General features: G+C 43.3%; 1 protein-coding gene across 1 annotated transcript; it reads right to left on the reverse strand.

The window, feature by feature from the left end:
* Positions 1–27,635, reverse strand: LOC126037049 (E3 ubiquitin-protein ligase RBBP6-like). Its single transcript, XM_049797276.1, has 16 exons — positions 27,470–27,635; positions 20,963–21,062; positions 18,259–18,295; positions 13,406–13,450; positions 10,923–11,011; positions 10,707–10,803; positions 9,724–9,863; positions 8,203–8,372; positions 7,309–7,412; positions 6,674–6,859; positions 6,515–6,593; positions 6,351–6,411; positions 4,818–5,183; positions 4,383–4,484; positions 2,887–3,086; positions 1–113 (listed from the first exon to the last, which is right to left on the reverse strand). Exons 1-16 carry the CDS (start codon positions 27,633–27,635, stop codon positions 1–3), a joined length of 2,055 nt encoding a protein of 684 aa, XP_049653233.1.
* Positions 27,636–27,893: the final 258 nt, after the last annotated feature.

Here is a 27,893-nt window from a genome sequence, read left to right on the forward strand (position 1 = left end):
TTACCCCAGGAGCTGCGTTCCCATGGGGGGGCCCTCCTGGACCCCTTTGAGGTTTTCCCCTTCTACACCATCGGTCACCTCCTCTTTGGGGAGCTGGTAGGGAACCCGGGCATCTGGGGGGGAACCAGGAATGCCAGGGGACACCCAGGAGTTCGGGGCTGTGTCCTTGGGTGGGGGGACTGTTTGGGTTCTGCGGGGACCCAGGCGTCCGGGCACGCAACTCAGCGTTTATTGACCAGGGAGAGGGGCCAGGGCGGTGGCCCAGTTCCTCCCAGTATGATCCCAGTCGCTCCCAGTATGATTCCAGTTGCCAGCAGTGTAGTCCCAGTTGCTCCCAGTATGATCCCCGTCTTGCCCTGCATGATACCAGTTGCTCCCAGGTACCCCAGCATGGTCCCAGGTGCCCCCCAACATAGTCCCACTTGTTCCCAGTTAACCCAGTATGGTCGCAGTTGCCCCCAGTAGGCTCAGAGTCACTCCCAGTACAATTCCAGTCGCTCCCAATACAATCCAGCGCCCCCAGCATGCTCCAAGTCACTCCCAGTATGATTCTGGTTGCTCACGGTATGATCCCAGTTGCCCCGAGTGTGGTCCCACTTGCTGCCAGCATGATCTCACTTGCTTCCAGTGTGGTCCCAGTCACTCCCAGTTGCCCCAGCATGGTCGCAGTTGCCCCCCAACATAGTCTTAATTTCCCCCAGCAAAATCCCCATTGCTCCTAGTCACTTCCAGTCCCTCCCAGTGTGGTCCCACTTGCTCCTAGTATGTTCCCAGTTGTCCCTAGCACGGTCTCAGTTGCTCCAGCTGTGCTTCCAGTTTCTCCTAGTCACTCCCATTCACTCCCAATATGATCCCAGTTGCCCCCACTGTGATCCCAGTTGCTCCCAGTTGCCCCTAGCATGGGCCCACTTGCTCCCAGTGTGATCCCAGTTGCACCCCAGCATAGTCGCAGTTACTCCCAGTTGCTCCCAGCATATCCCACTTGCCCCCAGTGCTCTGCCTGGCCATGGGGCCCCTATAGGAGCGACAGAGCATGCGGCAGGGACAGGGCAGGGGGGCGTTCTCTAGGGCCCCTACAGGGGTCTACAGGGTGCCTACAGGGTGCCTACAGGGCCTGATGGACCCCCCCTCCCCAGCTCTCCCCAGGGCAGCAACTGGTTTCCCTGGAAAGGCTTCGAGTTCTCCGTCCCCTTCACCGAGATGAAGCTGCGGCCGCAGCGCGACCGAGGGGACCCAGGTGTCTGGGGGGGTCCCAGGTGTCCGGGGGGGTCTGCTGGCAAATGACAACAGCTTTCCAAACAAACTGGAACAAGGTTGAAATGTGACAGCTTCGTATTGAACGTTATTCTAAAATAGTCAGGACCAGCTGTGAAGACTGGCTCTCTGTTTGGGGCCACATCCTACCTTTTACAATACAAAAACAAGGCCACTTGGCACAGGAAAAAAACATACCTCTTGGCAGCACCTCCCCACGTCGCATCAGTTCAAAAGATTTAAAGTCCTACCTGTCTTTTCAAAATGAAACCCCTTGATATGTTATTTTTTGTACGTGTTAGCTACCAGCAAGCTTCTACTGGTACCTTTTTTCTGTCACTAGCCTCTTCTCTGCTCCTGTTCAGCTATCACTGCAAATCTCATCACGTTGGATAGTTTACTGAAAATTTATTGTAACCAAAAAGGGACATAACAGGGCTGTAATGGATTCTGCAAAGCATTTTGCTGCTGCTATTCTGTAACAGGTACCACCTTCTTCTGCCAGGCAAGCAAAACAAAATTCAGCTGTGAAATTTTTTGCAGTATACCCCACCCAAACTAATCAACAATGGTTAAAAATAACATGCCCCAGCAAAACCTTTCATGATACATGGCCACAACTCACAATTCTCTACAAAATGTTCACTTCTATAAAGCTCTGATGTAAAACTCAAATAATCAAGCAGCAATATTTTAAGTGCAGCACAGGGTCTTCCATGTCACTATTTGCAACGCTTGAATTCATTTACATTTTAACAAAATTTAATACCGATGACTTGGGAATTAAGTCATTTTTTTAATATCCGTCATTCTATGTAGTGACAGATTTCACGTTTTGCTTATCTTTATCTTTGCTCTCCTTCGATTTTTCCTTCTTGTGTTTGTGGTTTTGGCTCTTCTCCAATTCCGTTTCGCTTCCAATGTGTTTCTTATGCTTCTTGTGACTCTTATGCTTCTTGTGACTCTTATGCTTCTTGTGCTGCTGCTTCTCTTTTTTCTTTTTCTTTTTCTTGCTGTCTTGACTCTCACCTGAGCTGGCACTGCTGCTGTGGCTTCGAGGCTGACTCTCAGGAGGCCTTTGACTACAGCTAACACTGGGACGGCTTTGACTTCTGCTTGCTTCAGGCTGGTCAACTGCAGCAGGTGCTGCCGTATCCTCTTTCACCTTATCAGCAGACTTTTCTTTCGGGTCTTTTGGACTTTTTCCTGCAGCTCCCTCATCTTTTGCAGATACATTACTCTCACTGTCATTTTCATTGTGGTCTTTCTTTGCCTTTTCCTCCATGGCTGCTCTGGTTTCTGGGTGATCTTTTGTCACTTTTGGGTGAACTTTCTGGGGGGTACCAAGAACCTTCTCACCCTTTTGAGAGGAAGATGTTTCAACACTGCCTGTCTTGGGCAACTCCTCCTTCACTTTTTTCGCAGGAGGTTCCATTCCAGGAGATTTTTCACGAAATGAAGGAAATCCTTCATTCTCATCTCCTTTTCTTCTCTCCTGGTGTTTTTTATGTTTATTTCCTTTGCCACCTCCCTGTGGATATTCCACTTCCTTCTCTTTTGATTTGGTAGGATCTTTGATGACAGGGCGCGCTCTTCCGGAAGATTTTTCAGGGTAACTTCCAGCTCTATTACCAGGTGACCTTGACCTAGAACAATAGTTACGACTCTTCCCTTTGCCTCTTCTTGGATACAGCTGCGATGGCGAGTAGGAATGCAAATGGGAACGACAAAATGATCGAGAGTGGGAGCGAGAGGGGGAAGAAGCTGATCTTGACTTGGAGTAGGTATAGAAACTTCTAGAGTAGGACGAAGCACTATAAGGAGGCTTGGACCTTAAAAAAAACACAACACACACACACACACAAGTTAATTCAAAACAGTCACTCTCCCCAGTTTTTTCCTCCCAAATTTGGTTTGAGGTTTTTTGACTCTCCATACACTTATGTTCTTTCAGCTGCTGACATAATGCTACTGCCAGCTGAAGAACTTAATAGCATGTAAAAGTTTCTGCTCACAAGACAGAACAGCTGTTGCTTTGTTAGTGGAAAAACAGAGAGGAAGGCTAAGTCTGTTTCCACTCACTTCTACCACATGAACTACCAGACCTATTGGCCGATTTCAGGTGGTGTATAGTGCCCTCTACTGCTATGTCAATGCACACTTTTTTTCACTACTCTGCAACTACATGCAGCGCAATTCATTGCAGTTGTTGCAGTAAGATGCAAAAAGAGCAAGTCTTAATGGCTACAGTGCAGTATCAAACATCAGGAAAACATGGTTTGGCCTGAAGACAGTAAAGCTCAATTTCAAAATGCCTGCTTAGTCTCTTTAACTTCACTACTTCTTTGGCAATTTGTACAGGATGCAAAATACTTGTACTGCAGTCTTACAATCAACACTTCTAGCCCAACGTCCTAGCAAAATCTTGCACATACCTCTAGCTCTAACCAAGGATAGTGACCGTGCTTCAAGAAAAAGTCGTATCTAAAGGCTTCTAAACTCAGCCTCGAGTAATATGACTCAATGCCATTACTCTAGGAAAGCTACTGACAGCATTACTAAGAGACAGCTATTCAGACTCCTGCCCAAGTGATTTGGGGGATAGAAAACATCAGCTGCCCTGAGTTTTTTCTTCACAAGTTTTTCTTGTTTTTCATTTAACAATGTCAACAAAATTCTAGTGAAAGCCACCAGTTTGCAGTCCAGCTTAAAATCTCTCCGTGTATCCACAGGAGAGAGACAAAAGACGAAATGGAGACAATTGTCTCACTTATCTCCTCCGATGTGCTTTGAGGTAATGGTTACAATCAGAACAGGGAGATGCAGAAAATCCGGCTGCTACACCTATTCAGTTCCCAGCCTCCTCACGGCTCTCAGGAGGTGAAGGGTGTCATTGCAGAGAAGCTTCAGGAAAAGAGACCCCTCTTCCTTAACAACTGCTGCCCCATTATCACTATCAGTCAACTGTAATCTCTGCCATATTTGAGCTAGTAACCTACATATGAAACTCCTATCCCTGCTAATCCCTTGAATCATCCAATCCATCCAATGAGAGAGAGGTGCAGTGGAACTCCCCCTGATTCTTCCAGACAACCTGCTTCTCCATTACAGACATGTAAACCAGTTACCTGGAAAATGAATGCCTCTGCTCCTTTGGAATCTTTTTACGTTCCATCAATTCCTTAGCAAAATCACTGGCAAACTCATCGAGTTTGGACTTTTTCTTTTCCCTGTTAAAATAAGTTTGACCTTTATTACAAAAAGGCACCAAGAAACAAAACATGGCCTATATGAGAAAATATAGACTGCGTGCAAACGCAAAAGGGGAACGTGCTATTTCAGCAAAAACAGTTTAGCATTCCTACAAGTTTTAGGGAAAGTTCTAGAATGACATTTGTCTTGGTTTAGTTTTGCATGTTTACCATCTGCAACAAAAAAAGTATATTGGAAAAAACACTGTCATTTTTGCTTACGTCAGGTGCACTTGAGTGTAACTGCAGCTTGTTATGCCATCAAAATACAAACATGAAGCCCCACGCAGCTTCACTGAGCCAAATACTTACTCCTCTTTAAGACTCCGTTGTTCTCTGTAAAACTCCTCCCTAGAGAAAGGAGATGCTTGTGTCCTTGGGATGGTAAGTGAAGGAGACATGGGTACTGCTCTTGGGACCCAAGCTGATGATGTGTTTGCAGGAGCTGGGGGATATCCTGGAGGGGGGACAGTGCACCCAGCAGATGGAGGCTGGCCAGGTGGAAACTGAGGAGGAAATGGTGGTGGTGGTACCCCCAGTGGAAGAAGAAGTGCATGGTGTGCTGGAGGATACAAGGGAGCTGGAGGCACAGGCACAAAGACTGGTGTTGATTCTGGTAGTGCTGGCGCCTGAGTCCTTTGGGTACACTCACTGTGCAGGCGTCCTCGGTTTGGACCTCTAACGAAACCCGAAAACATGTGTCACTGTTTGTTACACTCTGCCTGATTTTAAAGGGGAAAGCGAAGGAAGCGGGAGCATGGTGGCAAGCACTTCTTGTTCTCAACTTAAGCATTTTTCTCCCTGCTTTCCGTTCACGGGAGATTACACTCATTTCTTGATCCTCATCCTCGCCTTCCACATCCTCACCCCCAACACTCCCCTCGGTCTTCTCTCCTTACACTCAGCTTTGCAGCTGCGGGTGGAGGCTGCCCATGCTTAACAGAGGCTCCCATCTCCCACGTGCCATGTGCCCACCGCCCCTCTGCTACTCCTTGAGACACTTAATATTTCGCACTTCTAACCTTCAAAGTCCTGCACAAATATTAACTCATCTTCTCTCAAACTTCTTTTAACCTCTTCCACATACGCTTCCTGTGCTGTTGCCTCATGATGATGTACTTGGCCTGTTCTTGTCCCTGCATTGGTATTTTCTTGCTTACTGGATCTGAGATTTTAAACCATCTGTGGGATGGATCCCGATTTTTGTTTGGATTTATCTTTGAGATTTTATAAAGACTCTGCACCCTTACAGTCTATCTAACGTCAAGTATATAAAAAAATGAAGGACTGACTTGGCACAGCAATAATAGATAAAACAGACTCTTCTCTTCCCATCGGAGAGAAAGCAGCTGGGCTATTTGAGACGACTAAATTGAAGAACCTCAAAATTGTCCTATAATAACAGCCTTGACTTTTCCAATGATTTGCTCAATCAGAATCAACTAAGTTGTTCAAAAAAGAATGCTGGAGGCTGGTTTCTATTGGGAAATCAATTTCTTCAGCCTTATACAGCAAGTGAGCAAAAGGGTGGCTTTCCACCTGATCCTTTAATTATATTTGATTTTTAGATGCACTTATCGTTTCCTCAGAAAGCGTTCATTTTTCAGAGTCCTCTTTTCAATTATGCACTGGACTTTTATTGTAAATAATCTTACTGTGAGCACATACCCCTTTGTTAAAGCCAATTCCAATTAGGCCATTTAAAAATTAATGACCACTTGTATTCTACACAACTATCGGTGCACACTTACTTCATTATGAATCAGCTGTTGTAGAACTTATGTGTTACAGCCTCATTTAACAGGTTACAAGTATTAATACATTGCATTTCTGTAGAACACTTACAGTTCCCAGCCTGGTCTGCCATCTGCTGAGCAAATTGTACCGGCTCTCGCGGGATGACCTTTTGGAGCAGAGAGAGGAAAAAGCAAAAAATCCCATTCGGTTTATCTGAAGATCATTTTTAAAAAGAAATTCTTTTTACAAAATTAAAAGTTACAGTTCCTTACCAGTGGTGAGTGTTGATTGTCCTTGGGGGCCCAGACGACTTGGTAATGCTGGTTGTCTTAGTACAGGAATCTGACAGCCCTTGTGAATAAATGCAGACAGTTGGCAAATAAGCTCTACTAAAATACAAGAATCGCTGCAAATGTTGAAACAAAGCTTACCTTCTCTTCCAACAAACTGCTGATTGACAGAGGCGAATATGGAGACGCTTCAGCAGCAGTCATCAGAGCAGCAGGAGGTGTAAGAGTCACGAGTGGTGGCGGTGGCAGTGGCAGCTGCTGTTGGTGCCAAATCTGCTGACGGTGCCTTTTTCTGTAACCGGCTCCATTTTTGAAGTTGCTCACAGCCTAGAGGCAGAAGAACATTTACGAAAAGGTAATATGAAACTTCAGCAGATACACAAACAAAAGCCTCCACAGAGCAAAATTACTTGTGTAATTAGCTGTAAATGCTATCAATCCCAAAAGAAATCAACATGCCGATACATGAACACATCACATTAAACACTGATACTAGTGACTGGTAACTCAGAGCGTCTGTATTCAAAGTACTGCCGTGTTAACACAGAATTTGAAAGCGAGGCAATCACCTTAAACAAAAGCGTGACCTGAATTTGCCAGATTGTCTCCAAGGAGCTGTAAGCTTCTGTGATAACAGATAATGTACTGGAAAGGTAAATTTAGCCTTATTCAATTCAACCTTGCTTAAGCAGATGTAAATGAATATTTCCTTCCCTTTCAGCTTTTGACAAAGAGCCTATTCTTACAAGCACTTTACGTAAAAGTCATCATGTTACCCGGCGTAGGCACTTGTTGGCCACTAAAGCATCAGGCGAAACACCTGTCTGATGACACTCTGGGCATCTATGTTCCTCAGATTCCAGTAAGGCTGTTCTAATACCTGTGTACAATTAGAATAATCAAAATAGCATTTAGCCAAACTAAGGAAGTTTTGGGCATTCTAATCAACTATAAAAACACGTATATGATCAACAGGTGAATATGGTCTTGAATGGAGAGCAGAAAGCTATAAAGGTTCAATAGCGTAAAAAATTTCTAGTATGCAGCAAATAACTCTAGAGTTTTGGTATGTCACTGTTGTAACATTTGAAGATGTAGAGTAGGCTGTGTCTTGATGTTTCAGCTAGTCTTCTTCCCACTACATAGTACAGTGAGAAGTCCCCACCCTCAAGGTTAATGAATAAAACTTGTCTCAAAAAAACAAATAGTCGGTTCAAAAAACCATTACTAGGTTCGAGTTCTGAAGGTTTTAAGCAACTCTCCCGTGGAGAAAAATGGGGATTAAATGACTCTAACTATCCGTTTGTTGCAGACCACCATAAATCACCAGAGTTGGCTATATAGTTTTGCATGAGAGAAAGGGCTGTGGGCAACCTAAATGCATTCAATATTCAATACTGCAATCACCTGCACAACCAGCCACTCCTCTCATACTCGTCCTTCCGCATGTAAATTTAACTAAAAAGCTATTTTTTTTACTATTCATTTATTTAACTATTACAGCTCTCTGGCTTTTTTTCCCCTTCCTAGGAGAAGAGCCCTTTCCTATTCAGGGTATACTTAAGTATAAAATAGAACTGGTAACAAAGTAATTTCTCTACCTCCTCTTTCTGCTTTCAGAAGAGCAGATGTGCTGTTTTGAATTAACAAACATGGGAGTTCACACTTACATTCATCACAGTAACTGTTTCCACAGCAGGGAATAATAGCTGCATCAGTCATTATCTCCTTACAAATGAGACATAAAATCTCATCTGGAATAGGAGCATCTGAGGAGGAAGAGGATGGCTCCTCCGGTAAAAAGGGAGGCTTTTCCTTCTTCGTTCTAGCATAAGCTTCCCTGGAGGAGGGGAAAGGGGAAGGAAAAAGAAACAAATTAAGGGTGGGTAAAGGAAAACTTTTCCAAGCTTTGGATATTATGAAAGGAAGACAGGAGATGGAATTCTTCTCACTCCACATTAGCCTTCTAAAACATAGGCATTTAGTTGAAACTACTTTTCTGTCGCCACCACACTAGAATAGGGAGGGGGGAACAATTTTCCCGCTGCAGAGCTCTCCTATTCAGTGGATCAACAAAGAAATTAGCTCAGATGAGCTGGTGGGTCGAGATAAGGACAGGAGAGATCACTCACCAATTATCGTCAAGAGAAAAACAGACTCAGCTTGGGGAAAATTAACTCAATTTATTACAAATCAACCTGAGTAGGGTAATGAGAAATAAAACCAAATCTCAGAACACCTTCCCTCCACCCCTCTCTTCTTCCCAGGCACAGCTTTACTCCCGAATTCTCTACCTACCCTCCCCCCCGCAGCGGCGCAGAGGGACAGGGAATGGGGGTTACGGTCAGCTCATCACACCTTGTCTCTGCCGCTCCTTCCTCCTCAGGGGGAAAACTCCTCACTCTTCCCCTACTCCAGTGCAGGGTCCCTCCCACGGGAGACAGTTCTCCATGAACTTCTCCAGCATGGGTCCTTCCCACGGGCTGCAGTTCTTCACAAACTGCTCCAGCATGTGTCCCTTCCATGGGCTGCAGTCCTTCAGGAGCACACTGCTCCAGCGTGGGTCCCCCACAGGGTCACAAGTCCTGCCAGAAAACCTGCCCCGTGGGCTCCTCTCCACAGATCCGCAGGTCCTGCCAGGAGCCTGCTCCAGCGCGGGCTTCCCACGGGGTCACAGCCTCCTTCGGGAACCCACCTGCTCCGGCGTGGGGTCCTCCACGGGCTGCAGGTGGAGATCTGCTCCACCGTGGACCTCCCTGGACTGCAGGGGGACAGCCTGCCTCACCAGGGTCTTCCCCAGGGGCTGCAGGGGAATCTCTGCTCCGGTGCCTGGAGCATCTCCTCCCCCTCCTTCTGCACTGACCTTGGTGTCTGCAGGCTTGTTTCTCTTACATGTTCTCACTCCTCTCTCCGGCTGCTGTTTTCCCTCTGTCCCAACTTTTTTTCCCTTCTTAAAAATGTTATCACAGAGGCATTACCACTATCACTGATTGCCTCAGCCTTGGCGGGTGGCGGGTCCGTCTTAGAGCCAGCTGGTATTGAACATAGGGGAAGGTTCCAGCAGCTTCTTACAGAAGCCACCCCTGTAACCCCCCCTGCTACCAAAACCTTGCCACACAAAGCCAATACACACGTTTACGCACGGTTTCTCTCGTTCACTTTTTGGTCGGTCCAATTAATTCCGTACTTACACATTAACACATGGTATTGCGTATTTTCCAGTTCTTGTTAGCATAACACCCTCCACATTGGGATCTTTCACCTCCAGCAAGAGACTCCTCGGAATTCCCGTGCTCTTTTTCATTCTGGGCACAGACCCAAAACTTTCATCCTGTTGAGACAAGAAATGCAGACATACCGCATCTTAAGACCCACACTTAAAATGACACTTCAATGATTATTTTAAGCAGCAAGAGCCTTTAATCCTCTCCTTTTACCTAGCAGAAGGGTCGCTCAACTAAAATACTTCTTTTCCTAAATGAATACAGCCAGGATGTTCCGAAGGTTAGAGCAGTGTTTTGAACTCAGCCGACATTCTTTGGCTTACCCTCAGGTTCCTTAAGGGTGAAACAGCCCTTAGCTCACCATCCACTCAGAGAAGAGACACAAACCCGCTCCTCATCCTCCAGAGGGCAATTCAGAGGGTGAGCTTAATTCAGTGCTCTGAATCACTCACTGGGGAAACTTACGTTCACCATCTCTATATGAAGGCTAAATTCATACCTCATGCATGTACATTCAGTGACTAACTTTAAACGGCATGAAGACGCAACCAGAGGCTTGTCTAATTAAAACACACAAATGTTCAGTAGATGGGGTCAACAGAAACATCTTCTTATTATACAAAATACTAAAAACTATGAACTGTCATTAAAAAGAGTTAAAACCAGAAACACTTCCAATCAAATTGAAAAGTACAAAAACATGCATGCAAGTTCACAGAGAAAGATCTATGGACACATTTCATGTCCATGACCTAGAAAAAAGAAAATTGTACATTTCTCATTCCAGGTTTCCCTGGAATTCTGAAAGGCTTTGCAACATTGCCATATAAGCTCTGTATTTCACCCCAAGAGAAACAATGCTTCACGTGAGCATTCATGTACTTGTTACCTAACTGCCAGGGTAAAACAATTAAAAACCAAGTTAACACCCGAAGTCCCCCACATCTTACCCCATTTGTTGGGCAGTTCTTTATGGAATGGCCAGGTTTTCTGCAACGGTGGCAAGTATATGATGATGGAGGTGGACCCAAGGGTTTCTTCATGTAACTACAAGATTTTGGAGAAGAAAAGAACAAGGTATGCATGTGTCTCTCTTGTTCAACCAAACACCTCTACAGTTTTTTCCATAATCTTCAAAGAACAGATCTGACATTATCAACACTTACTTGGTTGGATCATATTGACGGCTGGACTGTATCATCATAGCTTTTATTTTATCCTCTTCAGAAGCATTGGCTTCAGCCAGATTGGCAGTCTGTTTAACAGGCAATTATTTGACACGCACATTAGAAACACGTTTAAGCCCACACAGCCAAAGACAACACCGCTCACCCAGTCCTGTAAAGAGCAGCACAACGCTAGCAGAGGTTGCATGAAACAGCTGCTTAGAGACAATACCGTTGTCCTGAAGATGTTCTGGGGAGCCCTTACACCGTTATTACATGGTGTTTGTGTGCTACAAGAGCTACTTGACAAGAGCGTTCTTGGGCACTCAAAACCTTAGGCCCTGTTTGTACCTTACAGAAAGACTTGCGTAACCAACCCAATGGTCTTCCAAGTGGACCGAAGGCATATGTAGACAACATGACACAATCCAGTATTTTTAAGGTGATTTTTAAGCTCCAGCCTCTTTGAAGAAGACATCCACTGTACATTTAATTCAGAAAGATGCATGCAAGTATCCTTATTTACATTTTGCAGCATTAAAAAAAGGGACACACAACTTTTTGCTTGCTGAAATGCAGCTTCCCACACAGAAGCATTAAAAGCAAGCAATCTGTTTAGAATCCCTCAGCAAGACAAAAGATACTTGTCACTACAAATTTGACCATCATGGCTGGAGGCAGTCCACACTGCACGCTTCCCCCTCTACTAACTTCTTCATATTAAGTGATTTAAGTACAGGAAGCACAACCTGCATTTTTTTTCCAGTTGACTGTGTCCTTTTCACATACAAATTGTAATATCAACCTTATGCAGAAATAGACCTTTCAAATTAATGAAGCCAGCTGTTTTTTCAAAGTAGTATTTGTTCCAATGTTTTTATTTCACACTAGTCCAGATCCAAGCAGGGTCTAAGGGAGAGGCTGTAAAGGATGGGGACCTTCAAGCACCTAGCATTCAGACCAACCACTCAGATCAACCCCTCATGGTTCTGTTTTTATATGCGTTCATTCACAAAAGCAACCAACTAGTTTCAACATTCTATTAAATGGATGTTTCATAGACACCATTTTTTCCTCCACAGTAACATAATCCAGATCAACGCCTATGAAATCATTTCCTTTAACATTTACAGAAAACTTTACAGATACTTGACTAATTTCTTTGAACCCAAACAGTTTACAAAACACATCCAAAACCCACAACACATTAGTAGGAATAGACCAAAATTCAGATATGGCATTTCACACGTAGTAATAATAAACCAGAAAACTCTTAACATATCACCTCCATGCCAAGCCAGTCTGCACTAAAGAGCTCAGAGTAAGTAACAGGTTTCAGCTGCTTTACATTACGTTCCTGTATTTTTCTGAAATACTGAAATTCTCTCAAAAGCTTAAATGTGTACACCACAAGGACACTTCTTCATATTTTAGAGTTAAATTGGGCATAAGTTTACAGAACCAAGGACATGTTTAGGGACAGCACTAATGGAGACCAAGTTCTTTTGGTGGCTACCTTCCAAACATTTTTTCCCGCCTCCCCAGATGCACACAATTTAATTTCTTCAGTGAGAAGGGAAAGAAGTGACCAGTGTGAAGAGATTCCTCTTTCTTGGAAATGAACTCCAGCCTTCATTTTCAGAAGAGAGAACTAGCTCCTCTGCATTAGGCCCTGCCTTCTCTAAGCTTTGCAAATGTAAAGACTAGTTATTTCATTGGCGAGCACTATGCCTTTTCACAAAGTGCAGCCAGTAGTGCTTTCCCAGAGGAAGGTACACATTGTTGAGCGAAAAATGCAAGCAGTTCCATTAAAACATGGCATTACAACAGTTCCAGAAGGTCACATCTGCTAATATGCCACATACACACATCAGTGTATTCCTAGAAACAATCAGGTGCACTTTCACACTTTACACAGGCTGCATTCAAACAAATTAGATTATGTTGTCTACCGTCTATATACTAGTATTTATGAAACTGTGCAGCATTAAAAGAATGGATCTGTAACTTTAATGGCTCGAAATTCAAAAACAGCCATGCAATTGTCCATGTTACAGAAACGATTCTCTTTTGGCTGTTGCACGCTCCCCCCTCCAAATGGCCGTAACTTACAGCCCATTCAATTCTTCTGTAAAAACTGTTGGTTTCCAATGCAAAATTAATGAATCATATGAGAAATGGCGAACAGCTTCTGAAATGCTGCTTCTCTGTGTCTGGAAGATGCGTAATAGTGCAACATTACGTTGAGGCTGATAAGGTACTCCCCTTCTATCTTCCCATAGTGGGAACTACTCTTTACAGGCTAGTACCAAAATAGACACACATTTTAAAGTTAAAATGAATACTTTAAATGAATAAAAATTAAATTACAGTTTTGTTCCCATTACAACAGTTATCCAGCTATAGATCACAGTATAAGGTTTTAAGAAACAAAGCAAACACTTTTTTTCTTTTAAGAATTTGACAAGAATATATACATATACCTTAGCAAGGTGGGCCAGAGAAAGAGATGCAGGAGACTCATCTATCTGTTCACAAAAAATTAAACACATATTCAAGTTCTACAGTCAAAACATAGCAATAGTTAACGTCTACTGTAGTCTGAAAGTCTGCACTATATCCTCTGAGTGCCACTGACAGGGGCACTGCCAACCCCGTGGAATTTGTGTTTGCTCAAAACAAAGTCCAAACCTATGGCACCTTAAGAGTGCCTGTGTGGTTAATGAGAAGAAACTAAAATAAGCAAACCCGCACGACATCAACTTACTGCTCCACACTATCTCAGAGAGGGACCCTTGTCAAAGGCTCACATCTGTCAATTTTCAGCTAAAAAGGATTTCGGTTTATTTGAGAAGGAAGCATCACTACAGGAGACTTATTTGCGGTGTAGCTTGTAAATTAATCAGTTAACATCTCATCACTTCTAAATGCACACAGTTATGCTTTTATGAAGGCAGTAGCTGCCTGGCAAAATCAAGCACAGGCGTATCGGCCCTCAACCATGAACTCTTCCCCTCCTGTCACGAAGTTTAAAAATGCCAAACTCACCATACCCCACAACACCCAAATAAAAACACCAAGCCAGAACATCAGCCATGAAAGTAAACCACCACTTTGTCTAGAAAAAAACCCGACTGCTCAAATTAGTGAAATAAAGGTGTTTCCCATGACAGAGCAGCCTACAAAAACAGAGAATACTGATGTCTTGTATTTTATTAGACCACAGGCCATACTATCCAAATTAGTTTGGGAAGCGTGAGAATTTAATATTACGCTCCTTACTATCAGAGCAAAACCAATTTTTAATGATGGTGAAAACACGGAGTCAGAGCACAGTCCTGTAATTTTTTTCTCCACTGCAACCACACTCCTCCCTCCCACTGACCTCCTGGAACACCCTGCAGGAGTCAAGCCCTCAGGCCACTAGTTTCTAATAGGCTGCAGTGTTTACTGAGAACTAATAGTGAAATGCTGCTTTTCCACAAGTAAACAGGGTAACACTTAGCTTGTTCCTTTTCCAGAATATGGAATTATATTATGCCACAAGCAGCAGTTAAGCTTACACTAGCAAAACATGATCAGAAAGACACCTGAATCACTGCTTATTAGGTCTTCAGTTGTTCAAAAATGTAGAATAAAGTGTCACGGCATAAACTGAACAGCTCTCCTCAAGACGTCACTAAATGGATCGGAGGAGAGATTAAAACCCTTCCTTGGAAAAAAGCCCTTGTCCTTTATTACCTAAAGTTGCAGAAGAATTCAAGGGAGCAGTTTTAGCAGATTCTGGGGACAAAATATTTACAGGCAAAAGATGCTTCCTCACTCCAGTTAATCATGTCTTCTCTAGATGTTTAGGAAAGCACAGACAACATGACTCTAACACTAACTGAAACATTCGTGAAAACGTGCCTTTGGAGAGGAGCACCCTGATCTGGAACAAGAGGCCGCCTTTCCACTGCAAACCTTACCAGAAGATTCAACTCTCCTCCCCTTCACAACATTTGGTACCCACCCACTTCTGTCAAAAGGGAAGTCTGATCAAGTATTTTGAAGCTTCATGCCCCACATGCCACTCTTCTTCACGTGTGGAAAAACAGGCCTATGTTCTCTCATGGCAGGCACAACCATTATCACTTTGCGGGTTTTCAGAAGCAAACAAGGAATTGGGAAAGCTCTCTATTGGAGTCTGGCATTAAACAGGCTAGTATTGACCAGTAACTGAAACATAACAGTTCATAGTAGTCCTTGTATTTTTTTAGGAAGCCGTTATTCTATGGCCTGCAGGCAACAGTCTGATTACTTAAAGGAGATGAAAGCGCTCCTTTCTATGAACAGTTACCACAAGCAGCAAAGAGAAAATTCATGTACTATTTAGGACGTTTGCCCAACGACCATCTTCCAATGATCCTACATTCTTGTGTCTTTGGTTTTTTCCTTTGAATTTCTACTGAAGTATTTCCTGCCAGTCCCTCCAATCGGTCAAGTAGAAACAACACCTCCATGAAACTTGTACACAAACCTAAGGTAATACTGCAGAAGAATTGGGGAAAAAAACCCAAACCAAAAAAAAATCCCACCCAAAGTAAGCGAATAAAGAAAACCCTCAAAAAACCAGAATCAACAGTCAATGTATCAACTCCCATTTCAGACAGAAGACTAAACAGAAACTCACATAAAGCAAGTGGGAAAGGGGACAGAAAATAGGAGGAAAAGGCTAATCTCACTGCTGGAGTGCTGCATTTAAATTACAGTGGTTTCCTAAAACCCAATAGCTTGGTTAAACTGAAAATTCAGCCACGAAGGATCACAGCTGTGCTTGACGGTGCTAAAACAATGCGCATGACTCTCTGCATTTCTGCAGCCTCTGAGGACTAATACCAGCTAGAGCTCCTTGCAGTTACTGAAATAGGAATACGAAAACAAATAGGACTCACTTTCTTGATTTGGCAGTAGGAACAGTAGGACAGCAGCACAGATTTGGAAGTGTAGAATGACAGCTAACGTAAGAGCAAGACAATTAAGAAATAGTCAAAGTATAAGTTTTTGTGCATCCTTTTTAAAAAAAAATCTGGACTGATTTTAACATTGCTGCTTTACTGTTCAACAATAATTGGCAAGCCTTCCCAGTGATTTATTCAGACCACGCTAAGATCCAGGTTTTGCTTTGAAATACATGCAGAAAGATGTTTATTTCAAATAACAAAACAAAACAACCCCCACACACACACACTTTAGACCAAGACCTGAGTTAGCTTTAAGAATACCGCTAACTGTGCTCCAACGCTAAAAGCACCTGAGGCTGCAGTGCTTTTACTCTGTGAGGAGGGCGGGGGACGGGACACGACGACTTGTACAGAGAGATGCAAGGCTTCTACCCTCCCTATGGCTACCCACAACCCACATCAGGTACCGTCAGAGCAAACAAGAAGGGAACAGTTTTGCTTTGTCTTCCTTTTAATTAGTTCTAACTAACACTAAGTCTTCCCTCCCACTCCAGGATTTTTCCTTTCTTAAAAAAAAATTTTTTTGGAGACATCTATCTAAGCTTATGGTAAGATGCTACTTAGAAATGTAATACAAAGACACCAGGGAACACACGAGGCTGAAAGAATGGTAACCTTATTGATGAAGATGAGATTTATGTTTATACACAAGCTAGTAAACAAAGAGAAAACTAACTCTTTCCAAGAAATAAAACCCCATCTCAATTAGATCAAATACTATAAACGTGGTTTACATAAATGCGTTACATTAACTGCTGGCGTCACTGGGCTCACAGTGACAGGCTTTCATGTCCAAAAAGGAATTTGAACCAGTCAGTGATAGAATTATGGAAGTCAGGTTTAGGCTTAGTGGTTTTACACCAACGTACAAGAAGTTTTCCACTTTAAGTTCATTGTATACCATTCCACGAGAATCAGAGGCTGTATTCTTCAGAGAACACAACCCCAGAGCTCATGCATTTCTAGATTAAGTTACCCGAACAGCTGATCAAGGGATCAGATCCAATGATCCAGGGTTAGTGCAAAGCCTCACACCATTCTAGTGAAGAAAAAGCAGTTAGACTTCAAGATGAAAGATAAAAACCAACAAATAGGAATTTTTACATTATAAGGGCTATTTTGAAAAGCACAGTTACACCTAGCCTTCGACCCAAGTCGCAAATCCAGATCTAGACCATTACCGGTTAGGTATGTCCTGGTGTGACTTCTCTCTAGTTTAGCAGCCAAATGACAGTGTTTTCTAACCTGAAGAAAAATCCTGCCCCTTTTCCAAATGGAAATTCAGAGTGGGGGTATACTAAAGAAAGGCTTAACCTTTGGGAAATCAAAGCAGCATCCAACCCCGAAGCCACCCAGATCCAAAAATGTACTGCAGGCAGAAGTTCAGAAAAATGTCAGGGATTTTACCCACAAATACACCAGGCTCTAACCTTGTGTCAAAATCTGTACACTGGGTTTTAGATATTTTCATTTGCAGACAAACTATTAAACTAAACCGCTTCATCAGATAGACTGGAAAGATCAAATGCAGAACTTCCGAATACCACTTTGCGTAGCAACCATATTTAAATCCATGGCAATCTCTTAAAGACGCACATGTACTCAGAGGGGCCCAAATCATATCACTTCAATTATACACTTTTAGGAACAAATACCCAAGCATTTAAGGACATGAAAAGGAAACATTTAGCTGCACGTGACTATCCTCAAAATGTATGGGATATGTTGGTTTGGGTATTTGTTTGGACCCCCAGGTCAAAAGTAAGAAACAGTACCAAGTTTAACCACAGTGGTTTCTCAGTGGGTTTTGATAACATTTTCAAAACCCATTAGGAAAAGAGTATTTTAAAAAAAAAGCTAAGTGATATAATGTGGAAATGGCAGAAAATTCACTCCAAACAATTTGGATTGCAAGAAACAAAAAGCACAAAACAACCTACAAACAAAACAATGTACAAACATACACATTACTAGCTATACACAGATGTAGAACACGGCACCACGTTCAGTTGTGCAAACCTCGGACCTACATGACCTAAAAGCGATCATACATTACCTGTGCAACACAAAGTCGTACAGGAAATATTCTAGCATACTCAATGTGAAATGCAATGCATCACTAGGCACCAATACCAATATTTACATTAGAACTGTGCAAATGATGGCATTACCCAGTTTTTCCTACGCCGAATCAAAGACATTGTCTTTACAACATAGACCAGGTTTTACTGGAATACATAATTAGTTAATGTTTGGAAAATTAATACAAGGCTACGTTGTTTAGAATTAAGAGCCGTGTGTAGAAAAAAGTGTGAGATTGTGTTTTTACATACTGCTTTTGATGTTCCACTCACTGCCTCAGTACGACTTCTGGAAGAAGAAAAGAAGGTGATCAGAATTTCAAGTAAAGCACTTGTACCCAGCATAAAGCAGTGACAACAGATTATGAAACCTGAACCTCAAAACATTATGTTCTGATAGTCTAGGGAATGGGAAATGTATTCATATACCTAAACTGTTCTCTCTTGGCACATTCAGTGCAACTAAAAAAAACCAACAACCCAACCCAAATCCCGTTTCTACTTTGTCACAAATTAAGATGTACAGTTACAGAACACAACAGTGCAAGAGGAAGTCCTCAGGTATTTTGTCTCTGCTGCGTCAGTATCAAAAAGATGACGTCTGTCTCACAGCTTGGTGTTCTTAAATAATCAACTATCAAAATACAAAGGCAACTTTAACCAATCTGTACATATCTAGTATTACAAATGGGTACCAGATACAGTACTTTAATTTCCAAGAAAGAACACTGACGTTCTAGACACTTTGAAGTGCAAGTTTACTTCAGAGAAAACAGTCAGTCATCTGACAAAGAAATAACAAAAACGGCAGCAGCACAGGCTTTAGAACAGAGTTTCTTTGTGAAAGCCCAAGCACTGTATTCAGAGAGCTACTACATTTAGCCATGAAAGTGCCAAAATACTAAATGTGTTACATATGCAATATTGACTAAAAATAGTAGTAGAAATGTCACCTGAAAGCAGTTTCTGGGGTTTGGTGTGATTTAGGAGCCCTGTGACAAAAAAGAAAAGGCCTTACTTGCCAGAATTTGCTTTAGGATAATCTTGAAAAGCCTACGATCTTTTTGGCAATAGTCATTACATTTGAAAACTTGCTGAGATTCCACACACTTATTGATCTGTATCTGCATGCCACTCATCATGAATCAGACGTGCAGCCCTTGATCTAGTTAACAAACAATTCATACGTCATCCAAAGCGTCCCATGAGCAGAGACAATTCAAAGGCTGCTGTGGAATTTACGTACAAATAGAAAGGCTCGTGCTTCCTGCCACTGCTAGAATACCACCAGGCTCGCAAGTACAGCCACGTACCTCCTGAAGATGAGGAAGTACAGGGAAATACTTTAGATTACCACACAATGGTTTCTTCATCCATTTACCTTGAAGAACATACAACAAGGTGAGTAACCCATTTTTGAAGGCCTCTCCACCGTTATAGCATACATTCCTCGTTCCCAAACATTAACCACACTACCAGTTGTTTCTGCAATGTTTCCAGCTGAAGGAATAGAAAGCTCATCTGCCTGGTTCATTTTCAACACTACAACAGCAGCGCCATTCTTTCCTTATCCCCACATCCAGGTCTTGGTTTGATCTTTGATGCCAGCAGCATCTCTCCTCTCATTTCAGGGCAGTATTAAGATACCAGGAGAGAGCGCCAGCCAACCAGAAACGGAGGATGCGTTGACAAGGTGCCACTAAGCACACATATTTAAGTTAAACATGGCCAAAACAAGGCCATCGTTATAAGCACAACACTGTGGCGTCCTGAACCCCTAGGTAGTGCCTGAAAGCACTGCAGCAACTACTGAAGGAATATACCCAAAGTTTACAGGCAGAGTCACAGCAATCAGGGGTTTTTGCTCGCAAATGCTTCACAGGTACCAGGATGCTGCTGTACTGTTTTTTCGAGACACACCGTAACTCACCAGTCTACTTTACTGACTGAGAACCAACATGAGAAAGACATGGCAAAACCACAAGCTAATAATACCTACTAATTGTGGGGGAGAGGCGTCTCTTCAAGAAGGCTGGAAAACATGAATGTTCAAACAATGCTAATGTAGCTGAATACATACATGACAGCAATAATCCTGTAGTCAGCATTGCATGTGGATAGCTGTAAGTTTAACCAACACATCCGATTCTCTGTCCTTCAGAAATCTGAGGAATATAGGTTGAAAACCTGGAGCACGGATATCAACTTAGGGTAAAAACAGACTTAGATAACTAGTAACGCTTGGTAACGTGCTGAACTGCTTAGTGAGTTTCAAGTTTGGAAAGGGTTAACTATTCCTTTGTTGTACTCGCTCAAAAGGTGATACACGTTAGGAGAGTGTTCTTTTTCTCTTGCCTGAAATGGACATTGTCCTTAGGAAACTAACAGGAATCACTTATGAATGGAACTTCTGGTTTGCATGGTTTGCCAGCTGGCAACCCTTGGTCTTTCCTCTGTGTCTGGTATGCAAAACACCCACATTTGGGGGGTAAGATTACCTGCCATATCCCACCCTGCCTCCCCCAAATGCAAGAAATAGTCAAACACTGACTATCAGACTCTTCTGAGGTGGGAACAAATTAGAAGTTTACACAACAATGCCTATCTGTCTTTACTATAAAAGCAATCAAATCAAACACATAAAATAAGGAATCTCTCCACGTAGAGGAAATGGGATCTACAACTTGGCTCTCAGAAGAATCAACCCCAAGAACAAACCCAATGGAATCATCTTAAAAGCTACCATTGTTGCAGTTTGAACCCCATCTCCCAGCAGGCCAAAACATGTAAGTCTGCTTTGCGACAGATCTATTAAAATCTAGCCCATGACAACAAAAATTAACAGCAGCTTTAACAAGAAAGATACAATCTGAATGCCTCTTGTCAACTCATATCAGTTTGAAAGTTAATGCACTGAAACCCCTAACCAAGAATACAATGCTTTACGGATACTTACGTAACACAGGTTTTGCTGGTGACTTTAACTCCTCCAGCAGGGATTCTTCTAACAATTACTGATGAGTTCCTACGAATCAGGGCATTACCATCTGTGTATTCTGAAAACAACATCAATACAGAAAAAGAATCTGCCAGTTTACGAGAACCTATATCAATACATAATTACACAACATTTCAGAGAATCCCTTTACCGATAGAAAAGCAAAATCTGATATGTAACATTGTGCTTTTATGGTCCCAACACACTGAAAGTACATTTCAAGAAACCTTCAGGTTTGATCATCAAACACAAGCAGCACAATCTTTTTCATGTTTCTAAAATGGTTGGAATGCCAACAGCAAAATGGTCTCAAAGGTCACTGAAGCGGAGTCTGCTAATGCATGAGGTTCTTCCCCGATCTAGCTTAAGTTGCTTTTGCTTCTGTTAGGCTACAAAACCAACAGAGCTTTGGAGAAAAACCAACCACAGCAAAGTCTCACCTGCATAAACCAGATTCTGAAGTCTGACTAGCTTGCCCTGCAACAAAAGAGTCCCTCAGCTAAAGCATGACAACTCTGCGCCATTGCTTTCGTAGCTGTTAACTGTATCAATTCCCCCGTGCTGCTAGTGGCCAAGACTGACAGAACACAGAAGAGCGCCTGCCATCTCTGTCTATTCCTTGGAGCTTAATCCATCAACACCGCCGCTTCTCAGCTGCTCAGCGCTCTACATGTAAATGGAAACAAAACCGGCAATGCTAGCATTTGGATCAGAGAAATCTGGGGGGGTTTTGAGCTTGCTTTCACAAGTAGGGCAGAACTGGCTCCAACTAAAGTGCTATCTCCCCTCTGAAGCTTATCATCTAGTTTGAATTAACCCAAGGGACATGAATTGGGTGTCAATAGTTGTGGATGCCCCGTCCCTGGGCTTTTGAGCAACTTGGTCTCGTGGAAGGTGTCCCTGCCCGTGGCAGGCAGGTTGGACCTAGATGATCTTTCAGGTCCCTTCCAACCCAAACCATTCCCTGAGTCTAGGATTCTATGAATTCTTGTGATTCATTTTGCAGAGCTGAGAGACTCAAACAAAATTCCTTATGACGACAGCCGTGAAAAGCCTTTTGAAAAGAGCGTGTGCCTGAAGCTACCCGTGCTTTGCCTGGGCTTACACCATGTTAGTCTTTGAAGAGGAGGAAAGCCTTCTGACTGTCTACATAAGGCCCAAACAATCAAAAAAACAAACTACCTGAGACACTTTGACTGTGTAAGCTTAAAATGCAAAGATCTCTCCATGAGAGTGGTTTTTATATTGTCCTTATACAAGCTGGATATGACTAAATATTTTAAATCACTATCAGCAGCCATTCCCTGTAATCTGCCTACAGTTTTAAATATTAAAAGCTCTTACCTTTGCAGACCCAATCAGAACAATGGTCTGAAAACCAAAGATGCTCTATATCTAGTCAAGCTCTGTCAGGGTGATTTTGCCCAGTGATCACACACAAAACAGGAATATTTCACAATTTATGCTTCATTTTTCAGTATATTATTCCTACAGGCAGGAATCTCTCTTACCCCAAAACTCACCTACCAGAAGACATTATTTCAACAATGAAACGAACATTTTACTTCTATTTCCAAATGACAGAAAGCTTCTTCAGAAAACTGAGAAATCATTTAGCTGAAACTAATTCCTGATCCTCCCCCCCAGGGAACCAAACAGCACGTTTCCTCTGGACGTCCGAGGAGGTTCAATTTGTGGGAGAAAGGACTACTAATGATGAAAACAAAAGCTTTTACAGAAGTCATATATCCTGAAAGCAACCCCTAGAGCTCTTCTCAAAGCAGAAACTCTGACCCTTCCACAGCCACCTGTCAAGAAAGGCCTGCGCTGGGACTTTTGGATGAAGAAGGAGCTGAAGCAGTACTGGGGCCCAGGCAGGCAACTGGGAGATCATGGCAGCTGCAGATCTAGAAGCCCAAACCAGCTGTTTCGACCTGCTGAATGGAGTCATACAGAGCGTTCTTTCTGGGCCAGATCACAAACCGCTGCACTGACATTTCAGACATAGAGGACAAGCAACAGCGGCTCCACAAAAAGGCAGGAGTTTGCTACGCCTGTGCTGAACTGAGGATTACTCTAGTTCTGCAGCAGATTTACAAGTGGCAGCACCTCGCCTAGGAAGAGACTGTATACATGAGGACAGTAACCAATGCATTTATTCACAAATGATGCAAGCCTGCAGAGGTCAATTCAAACATGCCCAACAGTGATGCAAAAAGAGGACTAAGTCCTCTTCTAGTACTTGGTGACAATTCATTGACCATTAGAAGAGAAGCATTGACACCTGCCTTCTGAATAGACTTATCCTTGAATGTGTGTGCATATATATATATATCTATCTATATCTATCTTGTGATATATGATTGTTTTGAATTCGCTTGTTAAGTGCACCATGAAGAGAGGTCCAGCCATCTAGGAAGAGACTGATATAAAACTGAATTCCCCTTAAAAGTCCATCAGTGCACATTTAAATGGATCAGCTGAAGAGTGACAATAGCGCGGTGAAGGAAAGGCTTTCTTTGTATAGGACAGTTATCCCGGCACCTATTTGTATTTGGTACTGAAGTATCCCACCAGCTTGGTCACTGTGTCAGAGCATTTGTGGAAGAGTGTTTACATACAGCAGAGTCCATTGCTGAGTTAGTTCTGTGAAGGGGCCTGATACCAATTGGCTTTAATACATTTATTTTTCCTTTGCCTCTATTAACTGAATTAATTTTGGTGATGAAATTTTATGAGAGGTGAAGCCAAACAATGTCGCCTAAAAAGTCAACTTTTTTCTTTTTTTAAATAGGGAAGGACTAAATCTGGCGCACTATTCCTGAAGTCCCTCTCAACTTGAATTTAACAGATGCCAGCTTAGTCTAACAGCTCTCAGACTGAACTGGTGTCTCCCAGCAGGAACCTGTTCCCCATGGGCAGCAGCATCCCCTAGCAGAGACTCGGCAACTACCAGGACCTGCAAAGCAGTGTCACACTGCCTCACCTCGTGACTCCACATCTGCAAAGTGAGCGGTGACGTCATGCCCAACAAGGCTACTTTTCACACTTGGCCAAGCAGCGCTCCAATAGAAATGTTCAGCAAAGCTGGAGGTAACAACATTCTTGATTCCTATTCCCTGATAGCACAACACGTGTTTTTTGTTTTACTGGCAGAGATGGCCAGTAAGGGGCTACTGGGCTTTTGTCAATCTGACCTGTCATTAAAAGTAAGGATCCCGTTAACTCAGAAAGCTTGCAAAAGCCAAGGAAGATTTGGATGTTATCTCAAAGTCAAGAGCAGAAGAGACATAACAGTCTAAAAGACAAGAAATTTAGTATGCTTGAAAGACCCAAGGGAAAGAAGTATTTCATGGAGGCAGACAAGTTAAACAAGAGCTACTTTGACTGCTGCCTCATACGGACTCGGAAATCTTACATCAGCTACTGCATTAGTGTCCACAACCTTCTTCCTGCAAAAAAGTACAAGCAGCTCAGGTTATGCTCTGCTTCGCACTGAATGCACAATTTAACAATCCCATTTTTAAATTCACCTATACTTCTGAAAAACTGCTAGCTTTCTGTCACATGTATGCTATCAACAGGTTACTGAAAAAAGCTCCTACTTTATTTTACGGCCTGCTTTAATCCACCGTTTGGAGTCTGACAGCCGCGCAAAAGCACCTCTCCGAGCACTATGCAGAGAAGTATTTTCACCCAGATAAAGTACAGAAGCTCTTCAGAACAGAAGTCATCAGAAGGCAAGCCTATATGTGCAATGACAAAGAAAAGCCTTTGCTAGCCTTAGATGCCTTGCCAACCAGCTGTTATGCTACTGGGGAAAGGATTTGCAGAGTAAGAGCTGACAAGGACTACTAACATGCCAGACTCTCCCTACCAGAAAAGAGGGTAACTCCCGAGAACACGTTTTCCCCCTAGCGCTTAAAAATATGCCTTCTCACGATGCGAGTTTTTAGCTCTCTTCTAATCAACACCACTTGCACACTTTGCGACAAACAAATCATCGGTGTAGCTGCACTGAAAGCACTGCCTTGAAACATCCTGATGAACAGACTGGACTCCTATTTCTGGATTTTCAGCTTCCACCCAGGCAGGTATCCCTGATCTCACCTCCAACTGGTATATCATCATCTCCTGAATGAGCTAGCTCAGGAGGTCAGACAGTTCATGGAGCTTTCATTTGCATTATTGTCACACAGTACTGTGCTCCAAAAGAGCACCTGTATTGCTCTGAAAGGATGAGTCAATAAAATCTGGCATACTTGCAGTCATTAATCTGATTATACAGACCGCCTGATGCCTTCATGTCTTATTGGCACTGCTCGCTGCTTCAGCATGTGACTGGGAAAGCGAAAGCAATGCTGGAGGCAACGTGGTAATGTCCCAAACGGAGCCTGCCCTAAGCACCTGGCCAAGGGACATTAACCTAGCTGACAGCACACCCCCGAGAGGTCCCAAACCTGCTGCTGACAGAGTCCAAGCAGCTGACTGCCAGACAGGCAGTGCATGAGCTCCACTGCAACGTCTCGGTTTTTGAATGGGTACTTACATGACTTACCCTCAGCTCAGCCTGGGAAACGGGGAACGCCATACCCTTTCTGAAAGCTCTACAAAAGAATGCTGCATGGCAGCCCAAGAATTAATTGCACTCGGAGCTGTCATCAAAGCAATCCCCCGTACTAGCACTGCAACACAATATGCCACAGTGAAGGACAAGGTTTAAAAGTTGCTTAAAGTCTTCTCTAAAATGCTACGTTTGCACAGTGCTGCAGACATTCCAGTAGACACAGAGACAGACTGACATCAGCTGTGAGGCCAGATGATTTCATTCACAGTTAGCATGGGGTTTTTCTGAAGACATCGCATTGTGGCACTGCTAAAACTGTCAAGTGCATGCTGCAACACTGAACTCAAGCAAGTTCTGCATTCAAGAGACAGTCTTCTAGGAGCACTATTCTTCCTTAAAACTCTTCATCGGAGACCAGTTCTGAGACCCATTTTTGCTTTTCTATTTTCTTGCATTTTGCCTGATAAGCAGAATAGCACATTCTCCAAGTGTTTGGAGTCAGAATGGTACAGGCCAGGAAAGAGTGTGCAAGAGACCTGCGTTCGGGAGTTTGCAGTTCTTCCACAATACTGTGAGAACATCCTATTACAAAAGACAGGTCAAGAAATCCAGATCAAATTCAAAGGAGGCAAGTTTGAAGGCATCATTCTGGCCTAGAGGCTTTTGGAAGGCAATTCTGCCTTTATAGAACATGCCTCCATAGTAAGCTTGGAAGAGGACACCCACACTCCCTCCCTATTTTTAAAATAGGTCCCAACCATCCATTTTGCCTTCCCAACATCTTAAAAAGAGTCCTTCCTATCATTTTTTCCCACTGCTATTTAAAATCCTGTTTCCTTTTAACCGATATTAACATTGCTTCTCCTACTAGATCTCCATTATGAAAAGTAACCGTTACTGAACTGTAAAGCTTAGAGTGCTTGGAAAAATCTGAGCAAGTAGGCCATCTTCACTCAAGGTTCACTTTGCTCTTTCCAAGATCATTTCAACATTTAGGCAGGACTCCAGCACAGACAAAGTTAGAAAAAACTCAGTCCTTTATGTCCACATGGAAGAATTCCAAACACCCCTTTTAGGCAGAATATCCTGGTCTACATTTTTCCTTTACCTTCTGAAGGTGAGCTTAAGCATCTAGATCTGATTAATAAACACTGAAATTCACGGTTACGCATATAAGCCAAAATCTTGGCATACATACATATTACACCAAAATGTACTCTCTAGCTTTGCTCAGAAAACCACTGGGGGACTTTTGCATTTTCCCATCAAAAACACCCTTACAGAAGCTTCAGGAAGTATCTGTATCACTGATATACCAATGCAGTGGAGTAAAATGAGTTGAAGACAAAACTAAGTCACCAAAACCACTTTTTTTGCTTCAAATTAGCCATCTGTTCTGTTTCCATCACTTTCAGCTTTGTCTGCCAGATTTCTCTGAAGATTTCTTTGAGGTTTGTTATTAAAGGATCTCCTCCCACATTTCCTTATCATTTTACCTAGAGGAATTCCAGGAAACCAACACTTTTGTAAGCACTAGACGTCGCCCATCAACCACGCTTTCTTCTGTGCCTAGCTCCACGTCTAAAGCACAGATCTGACGGTAGTTGTCAGATCAGCAACAGCAAAAGAACAGCTCCGTGAGGTCCCCAACACAAGTCACAGCTACCGCTTGTGGCCGAATCACATTATCGCTTCCCACCACGCTTCATCCCTGGCAATGCTTGCCCTCCTGGTCCCCCTGCACACCGGCAGGATGGGCCCCAGGCTGACTCATGCTATGTGGGGATGAGCCACAAAGGGCAGAGCATGGCTCCCACAGGCCATGGCCGTCACGGGGTCGTCTACGACGCCGCCAGCCAGGCAGTCCCCGAGGCCCCGTGCCTGTTGCCCCCACGCACCTTCTTTGGTCTGGGCGTTGGTGATCAGCAGGTCGCAGCTGGCTGCCGTCAGCTTCTCGCGGACCATGATCTGGAGCTTGAGGTCACGCAGAGAGATGTAGAGGCCGTCGAAGGTGACCATATCATAGTTCAGCTTGGAGAAGAACTTGTAGTGGACACAGGACATGGTCGGGGCCAGGCGACACGACAGCGTCTACCGTGGCAGATGGAGGTGATGCTCGCCCGGCTCCTCCTCGCAGCCCAGGCGGGCAGGCGGATGATGGGGAGAGGCCCTGTGAGAGACTGAAAGAGTTAATGTCTCAAACATGGCGGTGGGCCAAGTTCTACGACGAACTCTGCTTAACAACGAACCCTGCACAGCAAGGAACCACAGGTGAAAAGAAGCCAATCGGCACAGATCAGCACAGACATCAGCAACGGGATG

Source organism: Accipiter gentilis, unplaced genomic scaffold, assembly GCF_929443795.1.
Source record: "Accipiter gentilis unplaced genomic scaffold, bAccGen1.1, whole genome shotgun sequence".
NCBI classification, from domain to species: domain Eukaryota; kingdom Metazoa; phylum Chordata; class Aves; order Accipitriformes; family Accipitridae; genus Astur; species Astur gentilis.

Excerpts from the sequence above, each read along its gene's own strand:
- LOC126037049 (XM_049797276.1), bottom strand. The coding sequence starts at position 27,635 with ATGTCCTGTGTCCACTACAAGTTCTTCTCCAAGCTGAACTATGATATG. Across the intron at positions 13,451-18,258 it reads TGAGTGGAACATCAAAAGCA|ATAGATGAGTCTCCTGCATC; the intron begins GTATGTAAAAAC and ends TTTTGTGAACAG. Across the intron at positions 6,412-6,514 it reads ACAATCAACACTCACCACTG|AAGGTCATCCCGCGAGAGCC; the intron begins GTAAGGAACTGT and ends TCTCTGCTCCAA.